The sequence below is a fragment of the Platalea leucorodia genome (genome assembly GCF_965183815.1).
Source record: "Platalea leucorodia genome assembly, chromosome: Z".
Lineage (NCBI taxonomy): Eukaryota > Metazoa > Chordata > Aves > Pelecaniformes > Threskiornithidae > Platalea > Platalea leucorodia.
The window spans coordinates 56,280,696-56,302,972 of NC_138858.1; the positions used below are offsets into that span (position 1 = coordinate 56,280,696).

The 22,277-nt window shown below is 43.9% G+C and overlaps 1 protein-coding gene across 1 annotated transcript; it reads left to right on the forward strand.

Annotated features, from left to right (window-relative positions):
* Positions 1-307: 307 nt before the first annotated feature.
* PDE6B (phosphodiesterase 6B) lies at positions 308-22,042 on the forward strand (the record flags this gene model as incomplete). Its single annotated transcript, XM_082337432.1, has 22 exons — positions 308-718; positions 3,038-3,190; positions 3,528-3,617; positions 6,075-6,215; positions 7,287-7,361; positions 7,452-7,516; positions 8,554-8,620; positions 8,766-8,813; positions 8,995-9,144; positions 10,153-10,296; positions 10,874-10,939; positions 11,575-11,721; positions 13,296-13,403; positions 14,410-14,519; positions 15,544-15,631; positions 16,202-16,302; positions 17,667-17,774; positions 18,536-18,599; positions 19,341-19,415; positions 20,352-20,435; positions 20,689-20,845; positions 21,984-22,042. 22 exons carry the CDS (start codon positions 308-310, stop codon positions 22,040-22,042), a joined length of 2,511 nt encoding a protein of 836 aa, XP_082193558.1.
* Positions 22,043-22,277: the final 235 nt, after the last annotated feature.

Genomic DNA, 22,277 nt, shown 5'->3' on the forward strand with positions numbered 1-22,277 from the left:
TATTGTGAGTACTCAGTTTTTGTTTGCATTTAGATTAAGAAGAAGAAAGTTGACCCAAAGCTCTTGTAGAGGTCATCTAATCTGTTTGGTTGAGAAGATCTGTCCTCCCACAGACTCACCTTCGGCACTATAAAGGAATACCTCTTCCTGATGACAAGCTCTCTTTGCAGTGTTACCTCACCTGTGGTCATTCTAGAAGCAACATCTTCTATTACAAAAATTTAGGAACTACATCAGAAATTAGAGTGCTCTTTGCGTAGACCACATCTTTGGACTACTACCTACCACAAGACCCAGGGCATTCACAATGAGCATTAGTGAAGACGACGTGGAGAAGTTTCTTGATGGCAACCCTGCTTTTGCGAAACAGTACTTTGAGAAGAAACTAAGAACAGAGTCCTGGGATAGCAATGAGAGTGAAATCCTTTTTGAGTTAATCCAAGACATGCAAGAAAGCATCAACATGGAGAAAGTTGTTTTCAAGACTTTGAGAAGAATCAGGTCCCTTATTCATGCTGACCGCTGTAGTCTTTTCATGTACAGGCAGAGAAATGGCACGCCTGAACTGGCAACAAGGCTTTTCAACATTCAAGAGGGAAGCACCCTGGAGGAATGCCTGGTCTCCCCAGACTGCGAGATTGTCTATCCTTTGGACATAGGCATTGTGGGCTACGTTGCGCAAACCAAGAAAACCATGAACATCAAGGATGTCAGTGAGGTAGGTGTGCTGTTTATTCATTCACTCAGTAGAAGAAAGGCTCACATGCTTACTAGTACAAAGGGGTGAAGAGGTAGCAGGGCATCTTGGTGCTTGGTCAAACCTCTTGCAGTGTAAGAGCTGTGTAGTGGAAACGAAAGCACCTGTAGCAAGTCTCTAAGTTGCTTCCAATTTCATTTATGGAGTGAGGTGAAGCTAAGCACATTAATTACACTAGGTGCTAATGCCTGCAAACAAGTGCACTGTCACACCTTGCCTGTCTAATTAAAAAAAAAAAAAAATCACATCTAGGCCACCAGAGAAGAGAGAATGAGGCACAGTCAGATCTGAACTGAACACACATGGAATTTTCCACAGACATTTATATTCTATGAGTAATTGGTAAAGAGAGAAATCCTTTATAGTGAGTCCAGAAAGGGTTCTCCACCACGAATAACATTTGAAAAAGTTTGCTGTCTGATGAAGCTTGGGCCAAGGGCATTTAGGGGCATTTTTATCAATCAGAAGGGATGGACCTCGGAGCAGGTGAGTTAACTGCAACCTGTGTATGGGTGATCTTCATCAGAAGCAGCAAGAGACAAACTTTGACCAAAAAAACTCTTTCAGCAAACACTGCGTTCTGCAATACCAGGAGGGATCCAAGGAATTTTAATGCTTTATTTTTGTACCTTCATGACAGTATTTACTCCCCATACTCCTGGGTTGAATCATGTAAACCTGAATGGCAGCCATAACAATCCGCTTGTTCTAATCACAGGTATAAAACTAAAATCCATCTGACCCAAATATGGCATTTGGGATTACTCCATCTATTGTTTGCTAGTTACAAAGAGACCATCTGTTTATCCATCCATTTTTTGCTCAGTATGAGCATATCCAAATGCTTCAGCAAAAACTCCACAGAACATACTGAGAGATTGGTTTGGTTTTGCAACCATTTTTTGGGAGGGAAAGAAAAAAAGCATCAGAATGTGATTTAAACTTTTTAAAGCTCTCTGGATCCAGATACTTCTCCAAGAGTATAGAAGGATTTCAGTGCTGTGAGTCAAATGCTGCACTCTAGTGCTTTCAGACATTGCCAAAAGGCAGTTCCTTTGAAGGAGACCCAGAGACTAAATGCTTGGTCTACCCCAATTGGCAAGAAAGGCTAGCAGTGGAGGAGGTATGGGGAGAAGGTGCATGGGGAGAAGGGAGTGATTATTCTTTCTGGTGCAGCCTTCTGAATATGACCAGAGCTGTGGGGCTTTTTCTATCCTAACTAGAAGGACTTGTAGCTGACGAGTTATTCAACTGAGCAGGGAGAAGATCTTGGGCCAGCAAGACCATCCCTGCACTCCCTGTTTGCAGGTGATGATGGTATCAATAATGCCCTGTGTAGGTGATGGGCCATCTGCCTTCCCCGCACCACCCTTTCTCTGCTTCGTTTTCTTTTGGGATGGGTGGACAGTGACATTCACATAAGGAACAACTGGAGAGTTCCCTTTGTGCTGCCCCTACAGCATGACCTCGCACTCTCCTAGGTTTGAATGGCAATTCCCTCATGGTCGACTCCCTGGGCAGCCCAGTCTGTAGCAGTGCTACCTGCACATTGCAACCACTGCCAAAATGCTCCTCGAGCAGAAGGGGGTGGGTCGCTCTCAGGGGCAGGGGGAGATTGCCAGGAACCACATACCACTGATGCCAGCTTCATCCTCCATTGGGATACCTTCCCTGCCATCTGCCATCCCATGCACAAAGGCTCAGCAACATGGGAGGGAATGCCTGGGAGAACATTTTCAAGAGAAATGAGGGGTAGATGGCTTCATGGATGCTGCAAGCTGAGTGCAGCTTCAGAGCCCAGGCAAAAGCAGAAGGAAAATGAGGGTGAGTGAACTTCCCAGTGACTGTACCAGACTGGTTTATAAACTGTGGCTATGCAGCGCTGTGTGGTAACTGGCTGTATGCACTTTGCAGTGTTAACGAGAAGTCAGAGGAAAGGATGGAGGAGGTACTACGAAGGATGTCAGTGATCTGAGAATGACCAGTGGAGAGCATCCTTGTTCTGACAGAGCTTGACATGTTAAAGCTTACGATTTGCAAGATCTTTGCAAAAAGTGAAAAAGTGTGCATGTTGCATTCAGAAGTCACAGCCAGTTCTCTTGATTCTAACTTTATCATCTGTACATTGTCCAATTTTCTACTAAATTCATTTCTCTTCCTCAATAATTTTTAAGCAAAACTTTCTTTAGGCAGCTTACTTCGAGAGGCTGTGCTTTGACTTGGTTTTAAGACTACAGACATTGTGGAAAATGCTTAATTTGTAAATTCTCTATTGAACAGTGTGCCCAGTTCAGTCCATTTGTTGATGAACTCACCGACTACACTACGAAAAGCATCCTTGCGACACCTATCTTGAATGGCAAAGATTTAGTTGCTGTCATTTTGGCTATTAATAAGCTGAACGGCCCATACTTCACCAGCTCTGATGAAACAGTAAGTGGTCAGTAACTCAGTTTCTATCGAGCAGTTGTTCTTTTGCCATGTAACGCTGACTCTTCTATACTAGGGATGTCTGCTTTAGTGAAGGTCCACTGGTGTGAATTTCACTACAGGGGACTCACCCACTAACGGAAGAGGCTTATTATGAGGATGCTTATCTCAGAAATCTTTCAGGGAAGTTACTAGTAGGATAAGCCTCATCTCCTGCTAGTGCAAAGTAAAACATTTATCCAGGGGAATTACCATGACGTTGCTAAAAGGGGTGTTATGTAATCCAGTATGCACGAGGCTGCTACTGCATTCAACTCAATCTCATTGTTTACCTTTTCAGCTTTTTCTGAAGTACCTGAATTTTGCCTCCTTGAACTTGAAAATTTATCACTTGAGTTATCTTCACAATTGTGAGACTCGAAGAGGCCAGGTAAGAGTGAAGATGCAGATTGGGCAGTATCTCAAAACTAAGTGAGTGCATTCTTCTGGTTTCAAAGGTGTAGCTGATCTGCTTCAGAGATTTGGGCCTGGAGAGCAGAAAGAAAAAGGTGCCCCCATCTGCTTTCAGATACTGCTCCTTCCCCAGAGTCCTTCATTAATCCCTTTTCCTGCTGCTGTTGGCAAAACTGCAGGAGCTGACACAGTGGCACCAGCTTCAGCAGGACTGAGCTCCAGATGTTTTGTTGAACTCAGGCTATGAAACACTCCCTAGGCATTTAAGCCACTGCAGCCAGCAGCACCAAGAGATTTCCCAAAACAATTAAGACTGTGGTATTTTTCCTTATCTGCTTATTCAAAAGTGCTATTCTTCTTAGTGCCAGTAAAATGATTCTCATATGCCTATTGTATTAGCCTCCCTCAGTAGAAATGAACACAGATGAGGGTTTTACGTTATTCTGAATTGAAACAATTCAGCCACCATTCTTTTCCATGACTTGGGTTATGAAAGGACTCTCGAATTTATTAGGATGGATGTGAAACCATGCAATCACTTTCTGCAGCAGACAACTGGTTGTCATTGAAGAAGACATGCAATTGTGTCTATGCTTCATGGCAGCCATGCTCTTGTCTCCAGTGAGGTTTCCCGTGGGGGATAAACACCTGTTTCAGCAAAATGGATGCAGAATAAAAGTTTATTTTAGAAGCTTCGGGACAGCACTTATATTTACTAGATCATTATCTAATATGTTCTTCATCTAATTTTTTCAGTAATCAAACCCACAAACAATGGTCAGGCGACGCAGACATCTAGCAATGCTGAGTAATTCAACTAAAGTAGAACTAGCGAAGGTTTATTCCTGTTGCAGGCTTAGCAGTAGGACTGGGGGAGGTAAGGAAGGGGCTAAAAGCGAAAGTGGAGACCCAAGAGTGGAAGGCATAATGTCTCCCACAGGGTGCTCTAGTCTGAGGATGAACAGAGGATTCCTGTGTTCATATATCACTGCTGCATCAGCAGGTCCCACAGAGAGGGAGGAAGGCGAGAACGAGATGCAAGACACACTGCTAGTTCTGTCAGTAGTTCAACTGGCAGACCTTCGGCCATCTAGATCTAAAGGTCTGTGTGAAAGTTAATACGGTTCATTGTGTTAGACTTAAAAGTACCTAAGTACAGAGCGAGCAAATGACATTCTCAAAGGTTGTCTAGGATTTTAATGTTGGAAATCCCAACTGCAAAGACTGGGGGATACTGTAAGTAAAATGGCTTCTGCAAAGACAGTTCAGTCTGCTTGTGCTCAAATACTGTGTAAGAGTCTTATTAGAAGACTACATAACACATTTTGCCCAACTTCTTTACATCATTCCATGAACTGGCCATTCTTCAGGTGTTTCTTTTAGTCCTCCCCACTGGGCTTGTGGCTTTCAGCATTACTTATTGCATGCTGTAAAATGCCAAAAATAAACCATTGCTTATTTTTCTCTAATGGTTTGTGTGACAACACCACTATCCTATCTGAGGGATGCTCAGAGGCCAGTGACATTGAACACCTCAGACTTTATAGGAGTGGCAGAGTTGTCCCAATTTACGGATTAGAAACAGAGACTGATGCAGCTCAGAATTGTCAAAAATATCTACTAGTGTCCAATGAGGAGGTAAGACACACTTTTCCTGATTGTGGGCATGTAACAGTACTTCTTGTTCAAAGCACAGGTCCAGTCAGCTTCAAGTAACAGCTCTCACTGCTCCTCATGTCTCCTGGGCTTGGAAAGCAAAGCACACGCACTCAGATACAGGCACATATGCACTAGCTAAGCTAGGTAATTGTATAGATGGCTTCCTTACCATTTCAGAAGAAATTAAGTTCTCCATTAGGCCCACAAAGACCCTGCTTGTACCACCAGAAATACTTGCCTAATTCACTGCATAACCTCCATTTCTACAAATGGAAGAGCCTAATAGCAACTGCTTTCTTAGGGGTACATCTGCGGGGCATGGGATGGGGAAGAGGATCATAGGCTGATGTGCACACAAAGCAGCTGTGCAAAGGCTTTGAGGAAAGTGATAATTCTGATATTTCCAACTCCAGCCTCCAGAATTTGCAACACTTTTGGTGTTAACTGTTTTTGGATGCAAGATTTTATTTATGGGTATAAAATGTAAGTGGGGACATCTCTTTATATGGCACTACTACTTTTTTTGTGCTATATTTGTAAGACTGGACTTTTACATAGCACTCCATGATGACCTGACTCTTCCTCAGAGTGCCTCTTTCCCAAGTAATTCCAAGTGTGAATAAGCAATGCTTTTACATTTTGCAGTGTAGGTTGCTATTGTACTTTTCAGGAACTGTAGTATAAAAACCCAGTTGTCTCCTTGTTACTCCACACACATTTAGGAATCCCAGCTCTCAAGGAGAGGCTATGCTTACATTTCGATTTTATCCTGCAGGTGCTGTTATGGTCAGCTAATAAGGTTTTCGAGGAACTGACTGACATTGAGAGGCAGTTCCACAAGGCTTTTTACACAGTGAGAGCATACCTGAACTGCGACCGGTACTCAGTAGGTCTCCTGGACATGACGAAGCAGAAAGTGAGTGTTCACACCTGTGCTGTACATCTTTCTCCATTGCTGCTATCCATTGAAGGGCGATGTGAGGAGACAAGTTTTACTGGGGCAGCCAAAGTGCAAGCTAGCTTTGAGTCATTATTGCTACTTTGGTTGGCATTTTTTTAATCTATTGTGCAAATGAAGAGCCTGGGATAAAGAGAGGGAAAGGGAAGAGCTTATCACTGGAATGGGACTGTTGAAGAAGCCAGAGGCTAGGAAGACAAAGGAAAGGCAAACATGTCTGATCATGGCAATCCTGGTCAAAGCCTGCAACATAAGCACAGCCTCACAAAGTCTGTGGATATCAGAAGTATAGTGAGATACCTGTGGAAACCCCCAGCAACAAAGCAGTCACCTTCCTCAAGGACTCATCCATGTGCATGGTATCTAGGCTTTTAGGTGAAATTTGGTTTCATGAAAATAAGCTCACAGAAGCTAAGTTACTTCTGCAGCTCTGATTGTTTGCACCTTTGGCAAGCTTTATGTGGGGGTTGGTTACACAGCATCGTTGTCATAGGAGCCCTGCTTTATTCCATGGTCAGGCTGACTAAGGCTACCATGGACTTTGATCTTCACCACGTTGCCAGAGCCTTTATAGCATGCTGTCTTGTGATGAGGTGCATTAAAAGATCATTAGTGTGCTAAAGACACTTTGATCAGCATTATAATGTAGCCTAAGAAAAACATAAAACATTCTTTCACTTTAGCAAGCTAGCAAGTAGTAGATCAGCCCTATGGTCACACACTGGAAAATGAAGAACATCATATAAAATATTGACATAGCCATTTGATCTGTGAGTACAGCCCATGCTGTTCACTGAATGAAGCAGCATCCTGTGTATAGGCAGTATATGACTATATACAGCCATATAATGCACCTGTCACTTCCTGGTTTAGATATACCATTCTGCTGCCTAGTATTGAACTGGTCTTATTATTTCATGCCTTGTTTACACAGTACAAAAACCAGCATGGTAGAGCAGCGGTTACTTTGAGGCTCAAGGCAGAATGCACTTTTCTACTTTAAAAATACTTCTTTCACTTTAAAACCAGGAATTTTTTGACCTGTGGCCAGTCCTGCTGGGAGAAGTTCCCCCGTACTCAGGACCTCGCACCCCAGATGGCAGGGTACGTGAGAACCAGATTTCTTAATCTCTCTCCTGTCTGGCTGGATTGCCTCACCACTTATTTTAACACTGCTCTTCTTTTTATTTGCAGGAAATAGTCTTTTACAAGGTCATTGATTATATATTACATGGAAAAGAAGACATTAAAGTCATCCCGTAAGTGCCCAGTTTCTGTATGCTAGGTAGTGACACAGAGTGTAGCTAAAACCAAGGCTCCCCATGATTTAAAGATATTCATGAGGAGATGTGCAAAGGACCAATAGAAGACTGAGTAAGAGAGCCAGAATGTAAGTTGGTGCTTCAACTCACATTTCTGCAGGACAAAGATTTCCTCCAGGGCATTGGGATCCTGGCTTGCAAGTCAGGCTCCAAAAGTCACCGCAACCAGTGATTCTTTTTAGATGCAGAAGTGAACTGCCTTGATTGCCTGCAGTTTTGCCACTCTCCTTGCCAGACTGAGGCATCATTCCCTGTGTCTGTGGGTGAGCCCATCCAGATTGCCCTTGTGTTGCAGCACCCACTGTCCCAGCCCTAACCCTCACCCTTCCGCTAGCCTCCCGACCTCGCCTGGTCACTCCTGCTCCTCTTGCTTCTCTTTTAGCCTCCAGTCACTGACCCTGTCTCAAGGCTATCTCTGGCCTTTCCTCCTCTCTTGATACCACACTGGGACTCCCTCTTTCTGAAAACCAGCCTCTCTTCTTGCCACTGAATTTTTGAAAGGAGCCTTGGGCACCTTGGACAAATCTGACATAATAGGAGCTTTTCCCAGTTCTGATCACACCACTTTGCATCAGTGTAAGTGCTGCAAGAAAATGGCCCCCATTGCTTAGGTACAGCAGTGTTCAAAAGTTCAGGCTGGCAGACAATCTTAGACAGGAACTTTCTTTTATCTTTCCTTGTGCTGAAGGTCTGCAACATGGCCCCCACTCCCAGGAATGACTTTTCCTTAGGTCTCTGCAGACTATGATAATTTATGAGTTATTCTGTATTGAATCCTTGAAGGAAAAGTATTTACTTATGTGAAAAATTTTTGCTTGCACGTATGGGTCCTTTGAAAATAACAAGACGACTGTTCAGTAACTGAGGGTGAAACATGTAAATGTGGATTGTGCAATCAGCTGGATACATTTCAGCTCCATGATCATTCTTCAGTATATATCCTTAATTTCCCTTATGCTTTTTCTTTCATTGAGAAATCCTACCCCGGATCACTGGGCGCTAGTTACTGGACTGCCAACTTATGTGGCTGAAAGTGGATTTGTAAGTACTTAACTTAGGCTTTATCAAGGCTTTCTGAGATGAAGTCATACTAATGCTGCATTCTCATCAATTCAGGTTTTTGTTTTGGTATTTAAACTTCTCATCACCCATATTGTAAAACTTTTTCTTTTGTGTCATCCCCTAGATTTGCAACATTATGAATGCTGCTGCAGATGAGATGTTTAACTTTCAGGTACCGTGAAAACTTCCAGTCCCATCAAGGGTTCTACTTTGTTTGCAGAAATGTGATTTAGGTTCAATATTAGGCATATAAATATTTCTTTAGCCTGTAGTCTTGATGTAAAATGGGACAGCTGATGTATTTAGAAAACACATTAACTACATGGTGTTTTTCTGCTTGCTATTGCTTCAAGGAAGGTCCTCTAGATGAATCAGGATGGACTATCAAAAATGTCCTCTCCATGCCAATAGTCAATAAAAAGGAAGAAATTGTTGGCGTTGTCACATTTTATAACAGAAAAGATGGGAAACCATTTGACGAACAGGACGAGACCCTCATGGAGGTATTGTTCCTTGCTGTGGCTGGAAGTAGTTCATGTGGTTGAGAGAGGTCACTATTGCTCATTGTACACCTGCAAAACATCCCCCAGTGTTTTGCAGCTAAGTAAGTTTCTTTGTGGTTTATAGAGGTGTTATGCATCAGCTTGAAAGTTTTGAAAGCAACTATATGAAATACTCAGTTTTTTCAGTCTTGGAAACCCAGCTGTGTTCACATCATTTTGTTTCAGCATTCTTGGATTGGACACCTAGCCATGAGCAGCTACAATGTACTAACAAACATGACTGTTCTGACCTGTGTTCACGTACATGACAGCTGGCTCACACTGGCTAGGCAAATCCTCAAGAAATTACACAGAAATCATCTGTGTAGCTAAGATACAAAGGGTGGCCAGCTATTGAATCTACCAACAGCAGCTGTAATGAAAGAGCTTGCTGCTTAGAAATGCTCCTATGCTAGTTTCAATCCAATATAGGCATTCAGCTCTTGGCATCTGTTATCAATCAGAAAGTTTCCTGAAATAGACCTTTCTTATCAAACAAAAAGATTGAAAAAAAAAAAAAGTTTGAATTGGCCACTGGACAGCAAACAAATTGAGAGCGAACACAGGGTGTGAGTAAACGTATGTGAAAGGCGATGAGACCGCTTTCCTCTCCCTTGATACGAGGGTTCCTGACCTGCTGTCACCATTGTGACACCAACCTTTCCACAGGCATGGTGACACTTGCAACAACACAGAAATAGCTTTCCATATGCTGAACTGGACAGAGGGTCCTTGAACCTCCACAGCATGGATGCTCTGGAGGCCTAGGCAGACTCAACAGCTGGGGAGCTGCTCTGCTGAGGAGCAAGTAGCAGTTGGGAGCAAACACACGGTTGCTCATTGTTAGACTTGTGGCCAAAATGGAACTTGTGTTTCTCTAAAAATATATCCTGCAGTGTTAGATTTCTGTGTCTTTGAGGAACAGATGTTTTGATTATTTCACCGTTTCCTTCTTTTCCCCTGACCAAGTCCCTGACACAGTTCCTGGGTTGGTCTGTACTCAACACAGACACGTATGATAAGATGAACAAGCTGGAGAACCGGAAGGACATTGCTCAGGATATGGTGCTCTACCATGTGAAATGTGACAAGGATGAAATCCAGGAAATTCTGGTAATGCCTCGTGACATGCAGTACACACCCAAACGTACCGGCCTGGCCCGTGAGTTATGGCACAGGCACAGGTCTCCCATCCCACGGAAATGCTTCCAGCCACCATGGTGTGGAGGCAGCACCTGGGGCCCCAGTTACTGCGCAGCAGCAGAACAATGACTCGATGGTCTGCCCTCCACCTCAGCACACTGCCACGCTGTGTCATTTCCAGTTTCCTCAGCACAGCCAGCCCTGGAGGTGGCCTCATGCAGGTGCTACTCAGGGCAGGGTTGTAGGGGTGGAAGAGGAGCGGATTTATTCCCCAAAACCTCCTTAGTGCAGAGGATGTGGAGCTAGAGGACTCAGCTGGGACACTGGCTCTAGGAGGACATTTGCAAGTGGGGGAAACACGAACCAAAATCAAGGAGAGGGAGAACATTTTTACTAGGAAGAATGGGTTGAAAGACCAGAAATAGAAGTAAGGTCTAGGAAGAAAACACAATTTGCATATGAGACCTGCCCTAGATTGCCCAAAGCTGCACAGGGCAAAGTCCAGTGGGGTTCAGTCGTCAGTTTAATACGTCCATGCTCTTTGCAGCCAACCCGAGAAAAACTGGGAAAGGAACCAAGCGAGTGTGAGGAAGAGGAGCTGGCAAGCATCCTGGTAAGAGCAATGTACAGCTGGAATGGACAGCCCTGGCAAACAAGTATTGCCTGGGTGGATGCAGGGAAGAGTTCCCAGTGTTGGCACACTGGTACACATCAACAGGGCACCTGGTGAAGGGTGAAGGAAAAGCATACTCTGCCCTCTTCTGCTGTGTGAGTTTGAGATTATTATTATCAGGTGGCAGCGAATGCCTTCCCCAGCTCCAGGGGAGTAGCTGCTCTCTGCCACTTTATCTCAAGGGGTTCCAAGTCCATCTGGAAACACATCAGCCACCTTGACTTGTCACACATTTTGTTCTCCAGAGTAAATACGGAGGGTTGTAAGCCCTCAAGCCCCTCCTGTAAGACCTGTCAAGTTTGGAATCTCCAAACTATATCAACTCAACAAGAAAAGTGCTTAACAGAAAACAAGCAATATTTCTTGCACATGACCAAAAATGCCCTCCCTCTTCCCCCACTAACAGAGTTATCATGAAAAGCTGCATTTCATTCTATTTATGTGTTACATTCTAAAAGGAGAAGTTCCTAGCAGTATCAGACTGATGATAACTTTTTATTAAGCAAAACCCATTCCAGGTGTTTCTAGGGATGGCATAAGTAGCACAGCAACAAACCATCCCACCTCTCTTACAGAAAGAAGAACTCCCAGGACCTACCAAGTTCGAAATCTATGAGTTCAGGTTCTCCGACTTTGACTGCACAGAGCTAGAGCTGGTGAAGTGCGGCATTCAGATGTACTATGAGCTCGGCGTGGTGAAAAAGTTCCAGATCCCACAGGAGGTAGGAGCTGGAAATACCCAGGGACTCCCATTTTGGATGGCCAGCAGACTCGCCACATGACTGAGATCCCCATGTGTGCCCTGCGCAGCTCATGGAGCAGCCAGAGGTCTGGGTTCCCGGGGGCTTGCAGGGAGAGGGGTGTGCATCCTGAGACCCCTTGCCCTGCTGAGGGCAGGGAACCCCCTCGCAAAGCCCCTGGTTGCTACAAGTGGGTTTGGAGGGTGAAGGTGGCCTCTTCTGCTCTGCACTGTCTGCTACAGGTGTGGGTTTGCTATCAAGTCTATATAGATGGCAGCTACACTATGCAAAAAATTTCTTGCATTTGCTGTGTCTAATGCCACAGCTGCAGTGTAAAAGCACAGTTTTCAGGCGTAACATGGGGCAGCGCATACTTGTGTGCATGTTTCATCTGCTATAGTATGTACCCTATAGCTTTCAGGCAACATATGCAGAAACCCACACTGGCAGGTCCCTCTGCTTTTCTTCCCCCTGCAAACACGGATGTGCCTTCATTTGGTGCAGTTGGTACCAGCTTCCTGACTGCTGGCGACAGGAGTCGTGTGACCCTGTGGGAACAAGGACCCCATAGCCCCTCATGTGCAAGTTCACCGCTTTTGCCACAGCTCAAGCCCCTGCAGGACTTGTGAAACTGGCATTTCAGCAGCGCTGGTGCTCCCCCAGGGCTTTCTCAGCGCGTCATGTGAGGTTTATTTCCATCTACTGGGATCTGGAGGTAACTGCAGGCAGAGTTTTCATCCCGGAAAGGCAGGCTGGGAAGTAGGAGGGAAGTGAAGGGCTCTGAATAGGAATTACTTCCGTGTTTCTTTTACTTATAGCATGTCAATGTCAAAAAGTATTCAAAATATCTACTCTGGAAAAACTAACCCCTGATACAGGTGTGAAAAGCAGTCATTCTTTGCTGCCACTCTAAGCAGTTGAGATTTTAAAAAATGAACGCTCATCCATGATTAATTTGCTCTCTAATGAGAAAACCTATACAGCTACCAGAGGTAGTACATGTGGAGGAGTAGAATGCAGAGAGGAAAAAAAGTTTGTTATTGTTATATGCCCTATATTGTAATTGTTTAGGTGATACAAACACCACCCATTTCTACATCTACGGGGCCATATCTCTTGAAGAGAGATATCAGTATTAGTAAATCACAAGACATGGGAGGGACAAATCTTACAAGTGACAACACAGAGAAATACAGAAATTCAATAAATTCACAAGCAGGATGAAATCTCTTTTCCTCTAGACATTGCTGTTTCTTGTTGCCCCCACAGGTATCTCTGTGATTTTATTTTTCTTTAAAAAAAAAAAAAAAAAAAAAGAGAAAGATATTAGAAAGCAGAGATCTATATTTTAGTGTCCCTTTAGCTCTCCACTAGGCTTTACTATAACAACACCATGAGGGAAGCTTGATGGAATTACAGCTTCTGATTCCTTTCTGGGGCCACTGCTGTAGAGCTGGTCTGAACCTCATCCATGACTTCTGTATGTGGTCTTTACTCCAAGTCCAACAGGCAGCAGCTTCATCACACAAACTAACACCCTATTCCCCAATTTGCAGGTTCTGGTAAGGTTTGTGTACTCTGTCAGCAAAGGCTACCGGAAGATAACTTACCACAACTGGCGCCATGGCTTCAATGTCGCACAGACCATGTTCACTCTCCTGATGGTAAGGTAACACCACCCCAGTTGATTCTGTGGCATGGCTTTATTTACAGGAGGTCTTCTGTTGCACCCTGGAGATGATACACAGGGCTTCCTTTGAATCCTGGTGTAGAATAAGAGTTTGTCACTCTGAGTGCAAGTCCTGCTAAATGAGGTCTCCATTTGCCTTAAGTGACAGTCCTTGCATTACACTTAAAGCTGTGGCCAATACTGCCCAATGAATGGAGTGCTTTAATTCTCATAGGTACAGAGGTGTATGGTGTTGAATAGCCTCCAGATTAAATCCTTCTGCAGGGCAGGGGAGAGAGTCTACAGGACATCCCTTCCTCCAATAGTTTCTAACAGTAAGAGCCAGACTGAATTCAGCTGCCTGGGATGGAGACAACCTCACACTTCCCATTTCCTGGCAGGACAGGCACAGGTGTAAGTCTATTGCTAGTCTGAAAGTGGCAAGAGCCATTTCTCACAGGCTTTCAGGGCAACAGGTGCCCCAACAAGAAAAACAGGTGTGAGACTGGTGCGCCACACCAGGTATGGACCAGCACCAGGATCCAGTGCAGATGGTATGGCCCATACAGCTCTCAGCAGAATTACACCTACCACCCCTGGACAATCCTTTGGGTGATTCATCTTGGAGACCTCTTCACCCAGAAAGCTGCAGAGCCCCTTCGTGAAGTACTTTGTGTCCAGTGACTAGAAGGGTGCTTATGAGAGAACCCGGGTGTCCCTAGGGCACGAGGCTGCTCTAGCAGCAGGTAGCCAACATCACAGGTGGGCATTGAGCGTGTACACACGACATGCATGCCTACCTGAGTCTGAAACATTTCGTTTCCAGCTGCTTTCTCATGTTAACCTAAGTAAGTGTACCATGTATTGCCTTTAGCTTCACAAGCATTTTCAGTTCTCCTGGACTGTTTCAATAAGGAGATCCCCAGCACAGAGCAGTCACAGCTCAGTACCTTTTCCTGTAAGAGATACTAACAGACGACATGCAAATTCTCACCCTCCAGACAGGCAAACTGAAGCGTTACTACACAGACCTCGAAGCCCTTGCAATGGTAACTGCTGCTCTGTGCCACGATATTGACCACAGGGGAACCAACAACCTTTACCAAATGAAGTAAGCACTTACCTACCACTTCAAACCGTTTACTGTTGCTCTTGTGTGGAGAGGGATCAGGCTGTGATCGCACCAGACTTCAGTACAGCTCTGTTTCATACACAGAGGTTAACAACCTTCTTTTGGAAATAACCTTGCTTTTCAGCTTGCTACAACGCTCGGGCTTATGCTTTGGCCAGTGGGGAAACTGAAATTTTGCAGTGCTCTCTGGGGCTTTCTTTACCTTCTAGTAAACCTCCTTTTGTTAAAGCAATACTCTATGTTACCATTGCAGGGTGGAACAAGTGTAGCGCAGGCATTTAGTAGCCTGAGCATCACAGGAGACTCAGGACGCCACTAGGAGCGTCCTGGACATAAGAAGCATACTTTTTGCTGGAAGGTATCTATGGAGAAAGCACCATGCATGGCACTGCCCTCACCACCTGCAGAAACAAAGCACCCTATGAGTATGAGGGTGCTGCTCTCAGTAGGTAGTTACTAGGTACAGAAAAATAGTTGCATGATTTCATTGACCAGTCAAGCCTCTGTCGCTCACTTAAAGTAGTGTCAGATCACAGCACTTCTGTAATGCTTGCTGGCTATACTGTCTTACTGTTTTCTGGAGCCTTGGAAAAATGTAAGTGAAGCTGGCTGGTGTTTTGAATACAAGAGGGTCTTGCTTTTCAGCTAGGAAAGCATCCAAGCACTGCTGGTTTTTCTGTGCCTATTACTAGATATCAACATGTAGTTATTCAGGAATTAAACAAGCTTACTATGCTGAGTAATAATGGTTCAGTCATAAACAACATTTTGGGTGAAATTTGTAGTTGAAAGACTGTTTTATACAGTGTCCAAATAGTTATAAGCAGTGTCACAAAAGTCTTTCACGAGAGTGAAGTCATTAGCTATTAAAAATATTACTCTTAAGCCTTTTAAAATTAGTTGAACTTGTGTGTGTGACAAAATTAAATATAAAATGGGACACTTCTTTTTATTTTTAAGTGCTGCACTAACATCATCTTTAATTTTTCCTTTATGCAACCAGATCTCAAAATCCTCTAGCTAAACTTCATGGATCCTCAATTTTAGAGAGACATCACTTGGAATTTGGAAAATTCTTGCTCTCTGAAGAGGTTGGTAATGAATTGTAATGTAAGGACAGGAATAATTTACTTTCAGGGACATTTTTCAGCAACAACAGAGCTGTCAGCTTAGCATAAGACCTTTCTCTGGTTTGGATACCTGAGGAGCTGCAGCTGCGTCACTCCCCAAGTACTCTATGCTCACCCAGGACCAAAATGCATAGGCTTCCTAAATGCATGATTTAGTTTCTTCAGAAGCCATATCGTTATCCCCATGTTAAGTACACGACTGTCTTCCTGTAGACCCTCTGACAGGGCCAAGGCTGACACAATTCCCAAGCTAACTTTTCATTTCAGGTAAATTTGCACTGGGGCCAGGGGCCAGGGACCAGGTTTTGGGCACACACTGTGTAACAAGTTTCAGGACACTGACCTTACTCAGTGAACAAAAGGGGAGACTAGGGACCAACATACAATGAATGGGGCTCATAACCCTTGCACCTTAGGGGAGCAAGCTGAAGCTATTTAAAAAAAAAAAGTGAGCATATTTGAGAAAGGGTGGTGGCCAGTAACTCACAACACAGTGCTTAGATTTTGCAGCTCCCTTTCTTTGCTTTTCAGTCGCTGAATATATGTCAGAACCTCAACCGCAGACAGCATGAGCACATGATTCACCTGATGGAAATTGCCATTATAGCAACAGACCTGGCGCTCTACTTCAAGTAAGTCGGTCACGTACACCATGTGTGAAGGGCAGAAAGCAGCTGGTACTTTACAAAGGCAAAATGTGATGCTTTGCTCTGTGAGCCCCGCTGTGCACCAATCGTCTTCACAGACACTGCCTCTGGGAGGCTGCCTCTAACACTGACATCAGAGCTGGTGGGGAGAACTCAGATTGTTCAAAAGAATTTGGAACTTTTACTCATTAGATTACATACATGACTTTTTAGTCCTCTATTTCCAACAAGGCAGGGCTATATGATCCACGAACAGAAAGAGATGGCTGATTTTTTTTTTTTTTTTTACCTAGCATTTCAGCACTAAAAATATTCATAAATGGTGAATGGCCTGGCCAGGGCTACATTAACTTGTCTGAGAGCAACACAACCCAAATAACAGTTCATAGCCTGTTTCACACCAAAAAGCCAAAAATGCCAAACATCTTGGAGCAGCATGCCCTGACTTCCTGGGACATAAGGCTGGAAGTCAACAACATATGACTTCCTAATAAGCAAGGAGCTTTCAAAATATGCTTTCAAAATACAGTGCCGAGACCAGACACTGCTTCTGTGTTTTGCACTGAAGAATGATTATGCAAAATATAAACAGTCCACAAAAGAGGAATATGAGGGAGGGTGCAATACCCAGTCCTCTTACTCTGGAGGTAGGGTGGCTATATGGGAGCAGATACCACCACTTCCTTACCAGGTGGGAACAAGCTGCTCTTTGCCCTCCTTGGTCCAAGGTCTGCGAGCAAAGGCTTGTTGAAATCAGACCCAGGCAAAATGATATGGACAGAACACATAGCAAGTTGCTTTGTGGATCTGGCCTAAATGTCCCCTCTCCTAGCACTGAAACAGCAGATTTTTCCAGATTTCACGCCACTCAAAACATGAGTGTCTTGTGTATAAACCCCTCCCCAAAATTTGCTAAATATATTTAGGTATATAAATAAGGTTAACAAGGTCAGACTAAGTATATAAAACCAGGTAGCTTTACAAATACTCCAGCCAGCTCTAAATTTACGCAGTTTGCTTAACATTCAGGGAAAAAGCCTTCTTGTGCTGCCAACAAAGGTGGAAGCATTTCTCAGCTGACATAACTTGCAGTAGCTCATACTTCCAAGTTCCTGCTCATGTCTCACTACTATACTTATTTTTAAGACATTTAAAATAGTTTCCCCTACTTAAGAGATACAGGTGATGGTGCTTGCTTTTGTTGGGGCCTTCGCTGAGGACTTAAATGCCAGGACAGCAACTACTGCAAACCCTTCTGGAAGGGTCATCAATACTAGGATCACCCATCTGGTTTTAACACATTTTCCTTGTTTTGGAGCTTTTACTTTTTTTTTTTTCCCGCCTCAAAGAAAGAGAACAATGTTTCAAAAGATTGTTGACGAGTCCAAGACATATGATAGCATGACTGCCTGGACTGAATACCTGTCTCTGGAGACAACAAAGAAAGAAGTTGTCATGTGAGTAATCGGTTCTGGAAAGGTTAGTGATTAGGTCACCTGGTAAAAGCTCCAGAATGTGCTTTGCGCTGCACTTTTAGTGCAAAATCTGCATGTGATACTTTACCATCCACTCAAATCTGATCTTCTGGAGAAGCAGGGAAAAAGCGGGGGAAAAACAGGGGAAAAAAGCTTAAAGTGGTTCTTCATGCAGATAAGTGACTGGTTTTGGGGTGTCCTTCTGGTCATATACTCCTAACAAGATGCAGGATCCCTTTTGGCTGTATACTCCTACCAGACCAACCTGTAGGCCACAACCAGAGCAGGCTGCAATGAGCAGATCTACAGGAATCCAATCCATTAGTTGTTCTGAGTTACACAATACTGTTATTGTGACTGGACAGATGCTTTGCAGGATGCTTTGCATTGGTGATGAAGTGCACCCAGAACCTCACTGCAGTCTGCACTGCTACACCTCCATGAGGGAGCCAAAGGTGTTACTCCGAAGTCAAGAAGTTCAGCCCAGCAATGACTAAAGCAGCAAACATCTCAGTGCCAGAAACAAGCAGTTCCGTAGCATAAATCCATTTTAATCAAGAGAGCAATTCTTGATGAGTGTCCCAGTCAGAGCCAATGCTGTTACAGCAACCCATCTTTCTTTATCTATCACTTCAGCAGGGATCGGGGGATACCTGACATGGTATTGGGGTATGAGCATCCTGAGCCTGAAAGAGGTAGAGTGCATGCTGTAGAGAAGGAACTAATTTCTTTCCCGTTTTTAGGGCTATGATGATGACTGCCTGTGATTTGTCAGCAATCACAAAGCCTTGGGAAGTCCAGAGTAAGGTCAGGTGTTTCATATACTGTTAGATTTCTCTAGCTTATACTTCAAAGTAATGCAATTTCCTTAGCTTCCTAGAAGCTGAATCAAAGTGTCCTACCAAAACTACCAAAAGGACTTCAGAATAGCTATGGTTTTGATGGATAAACCAATCTTTAAGATTGCAGTTGCTAATTCTGTAGAAAATTCATGTTTACCAAAAAAAGAAAAGAAAAAAACTCAAGTACTTTTCTTCTTGGGTTACAGTGAGGGTTTTTGCATGTAACATATGGGTTGGTTTTTTTTACAGCAATACCTGCTGTTTGTTCAGTTTTTTAATTTCCTTTAGGAGTTCCTTCCTGAACTGTATTTGAGCAATTGCTAAGTAAGAAACATTAAAATTTAAAGGAGGATAAAAGAAAAACCCACCTTCCTGTTCAGTATGGAGAAAGGACAACTGAGAAAATCATAATAGGCAGTCACAACTGTGACCAAGAGGGAAATCCTTGAGAGGGACACATTGGAAATGTTTCTTAACAGATGAGCAGTGGACTAATGAGCTCCAGTGCAATACGGTTGTTGAGCTGTCGCTACACAGGTGCAATCCCATTGCCACTGCTGCCCTTCCCAGCAGAAAGGCTGGGGTTGGACATGACGCGACAGAGGGGCTAGAAGTGAGATTTGCTTTATGGTGGAGACCTGAAGTGCATCAAGTTATAAAGCCAAAGTCAGTGCTAACTTTTCTTTTTTCCTCCTTGGCAATGTAGGTAGCTCTCCTGGTAGCAGCTGAGTTCTGGGAGCAAGGAGACTTAGAAATAAGCGTCCTTCAGCAACAGCCTATTGTAAGTACCATGCGAGAGCCAAACAAACAGTTCAGTTCAGACAGCAAGTCTCAGCAGAGACTTACTACAACCAATGCTGCTCTCAGAGTGCTGTGAGTCTTCCTGAAATCACCTTGCCTGCCAAAATCCATTGGAAAAGTGGGTACTCAGCTGGGGAAGACCCTCTGTGACAGAGCCTTTTGTCCAGCTCTCCATATAGTCAGATGAGTCTCTGTGGCTGTGAACCAGCAAGGAGTGACTGTCCCCCTGGCGACTTTGTGCTGGTTCCTTACAGAAAAAAGGAAAATGAAATACATACATTGTAGAGGAAAGCAGAATTTCCAATAAAGAGAAAAACTACAAACACAAACTTTGTAGAGTCTAGAAATTATTTCTGGTGAATGGAAGTGTGTTAAAGCAGTGTTTCTTAACATATTTTTTCTACTATAATAACAAATACTTAAATTTGGCATTGAAAGAGCCAGGAGTCATTCCTTCATGTGGCCTCCACCTGTGTGGTTTGAGTTTTCTTTAAGTAGACTTTCATACACCCCTTCTACCCACAGAGGCATTACAAATGATACAGTAAGCAACAAGGCCTTATAAGAACATAATTTTATGTTCAGTTATGTTTTAGAGAATTGAAAACCTCTTCAGCACCTTATAACATGAACCTTCTCGCAGGTATCTGGTTGAGAGGCACAAGGAAAAAACTCTGTCCTCCTCCCCATCCATAGACACTGAAAGAGCTGTCTAAAATTTCTGCTAAAATGGCAAAGGAAATGAGCCCACTTCGCTCCTCTGCAGTGGAGGGAGAGGGCTGTGACAGACAGCCTTTAGGGACGGCATGGCAGAACTGCCAGGCTAACACAACAAGGCAGTTTTGGGGAGAAAATAGAGGTGTGTTTTTCAATGAAGTGTTCTCATAAATCATGGTGAACTTGTATCCTCCCACAGCCCATGATGGACCGGAGGAAAGCTGCTGAGCTTCCAAAGCTTCAAGTGGGTTTCATTGACTTTGTGTGCACGTTTGTCTATAAGGTAAGCAAAGCACACCCTTGCACACCCCATCCTTCTCAACAGGGGTTCAAATCCCAGGTGAGTGGGTCCTGGTGCAGTAGAGGAGACAACAGCTGCCCCTCTCTGGGGCATTGCAGCATGGCCCCTCTTTGTGCCATTAACACTTGCCCTGCATAAGCCAGCCTGGGAGGTGAGGTGTCGGGGTCCATCCTGGGGTATGATGGACGAGCACTGCGTCTGCACTGCATTGTGCTGACGGGTATGTTTTGGTTAGGAATTTTCCCGTTTCCATGAGGAAATTCAGCCTATGCTTGATGGGCTGCTGAACAATAGAAACGAGTGGAAGACCCGTGCTGATGAGTATGACGCAAAAATGAAAGCTCTGGAGGAAGAGAAGAAAAAAGAGGAAGAGAAGATGGCTGCAAAGAAAGGTCAGAAACAAGACTTAGCTTTTCATTCCTAACTCAAAAACATGCTTATGCGATACTCTCCCATATCTGCAGCAAGCTTTGCTGACATGGCAAAGAGTCAGATGCCCAGAACAAGTTTCTTCAATCTTACTCCACTGGCAAGGTTGAAGACACCTTGTCTTCAAACCTGACACCATGACAGGCTGCCAAAAAGGCCACCTGCTCAAATGCCCAGGAGCTAGTGCCTGAGAAACTAGTGAGACTACATTCAGCAAGAGTGCCCATGCCGCTGGGGACAGCAGAAAGTCCTTTGCAGTATATGTATGTCCCTGGAAAAGAGCAGGGAGGCATCCCTTTGGGCACAGGGGCTGGGGCCGATGTACTGTCCCACAGGTCATGAAGCAGAAAGAGTTAAGAAAAGCTAACACACTGCTAGGGAGAACACTTGAGGAATACAGTTCATTACATTTCTAGCCCAGAAACAAGCAGTAGTAGTAGTAGCAGTACCTAGTAGCAATTTATTTTGGTTGAATTCATTTTTCTTCTTCTGTGGGCCCAGCCTGGGTAGCACTGAAATCCATCAGCTGCAGTGGGTGTTGGGTGAAAGCTTGTTTTGACAGTCTGAGGATTTGTTTGACTCTCAGAAAGGTGGAAGCAGAAGGCTCTCCTGGCCTCTCCCACGTGTCTGAGCAAACATCCATCAGAACTTGGTGCCTCCACTCCACAGAGACTACATCCGAAGTCTCCTTTTGCTCTAAACCGGACTGAAATCCCAAGAGCCTATGGCGTGGACATTCCTCAAATGACACAGTTTAGAAATTATTAGAGCTGTCACGATGTCTTCTCTCAATTTAATTCATACTAATTAACTTAAAATATCAAAAGTAAGTGTTTTAGCTATGATTTGGAAAATTTCTGAAGAATATTTCCTAACTAAGTAATTGGTGTTTAAGTGAAGAAGGTTTCTACTAACTCTAAAACACTCTTTCCAAGCAGCCTTACATGTACAATTACTTTGCACAGCAGAGAGCTCTAGATATGCGTACTATAGGTATGACCTATCAATGGATAACTTAGAAGTGCTAAAAAAACTCCTGTAATGACTGAGAAGGAGATTTATGACTGTACCTCTAATTCTGTGTTTCTTTTTATATGGCAGATGGAATAACCTGCAATGGAGGAACAGCTCCAGCTTCCAAAACCTGTAGCATACTTTAGACCTATTATCAATGCAATGTATGCCACCCAAAATGAGAATGCCCATGCTTTTAAAAAAAAAAAAATCATGGCATAAAAATACATTCCTGATTGGACTGTTCTGCTACTTTAATTAGGCTTATGACCAACCAGGGAAGGGCTAGATCTCGTTTGCCTTAATTGCATCTCTTCCTGATGGTGAGGAGCCAGTTCTGTCCTGTCTCTTCCTCCATTTAATGCACCTGATGTCAGGTGG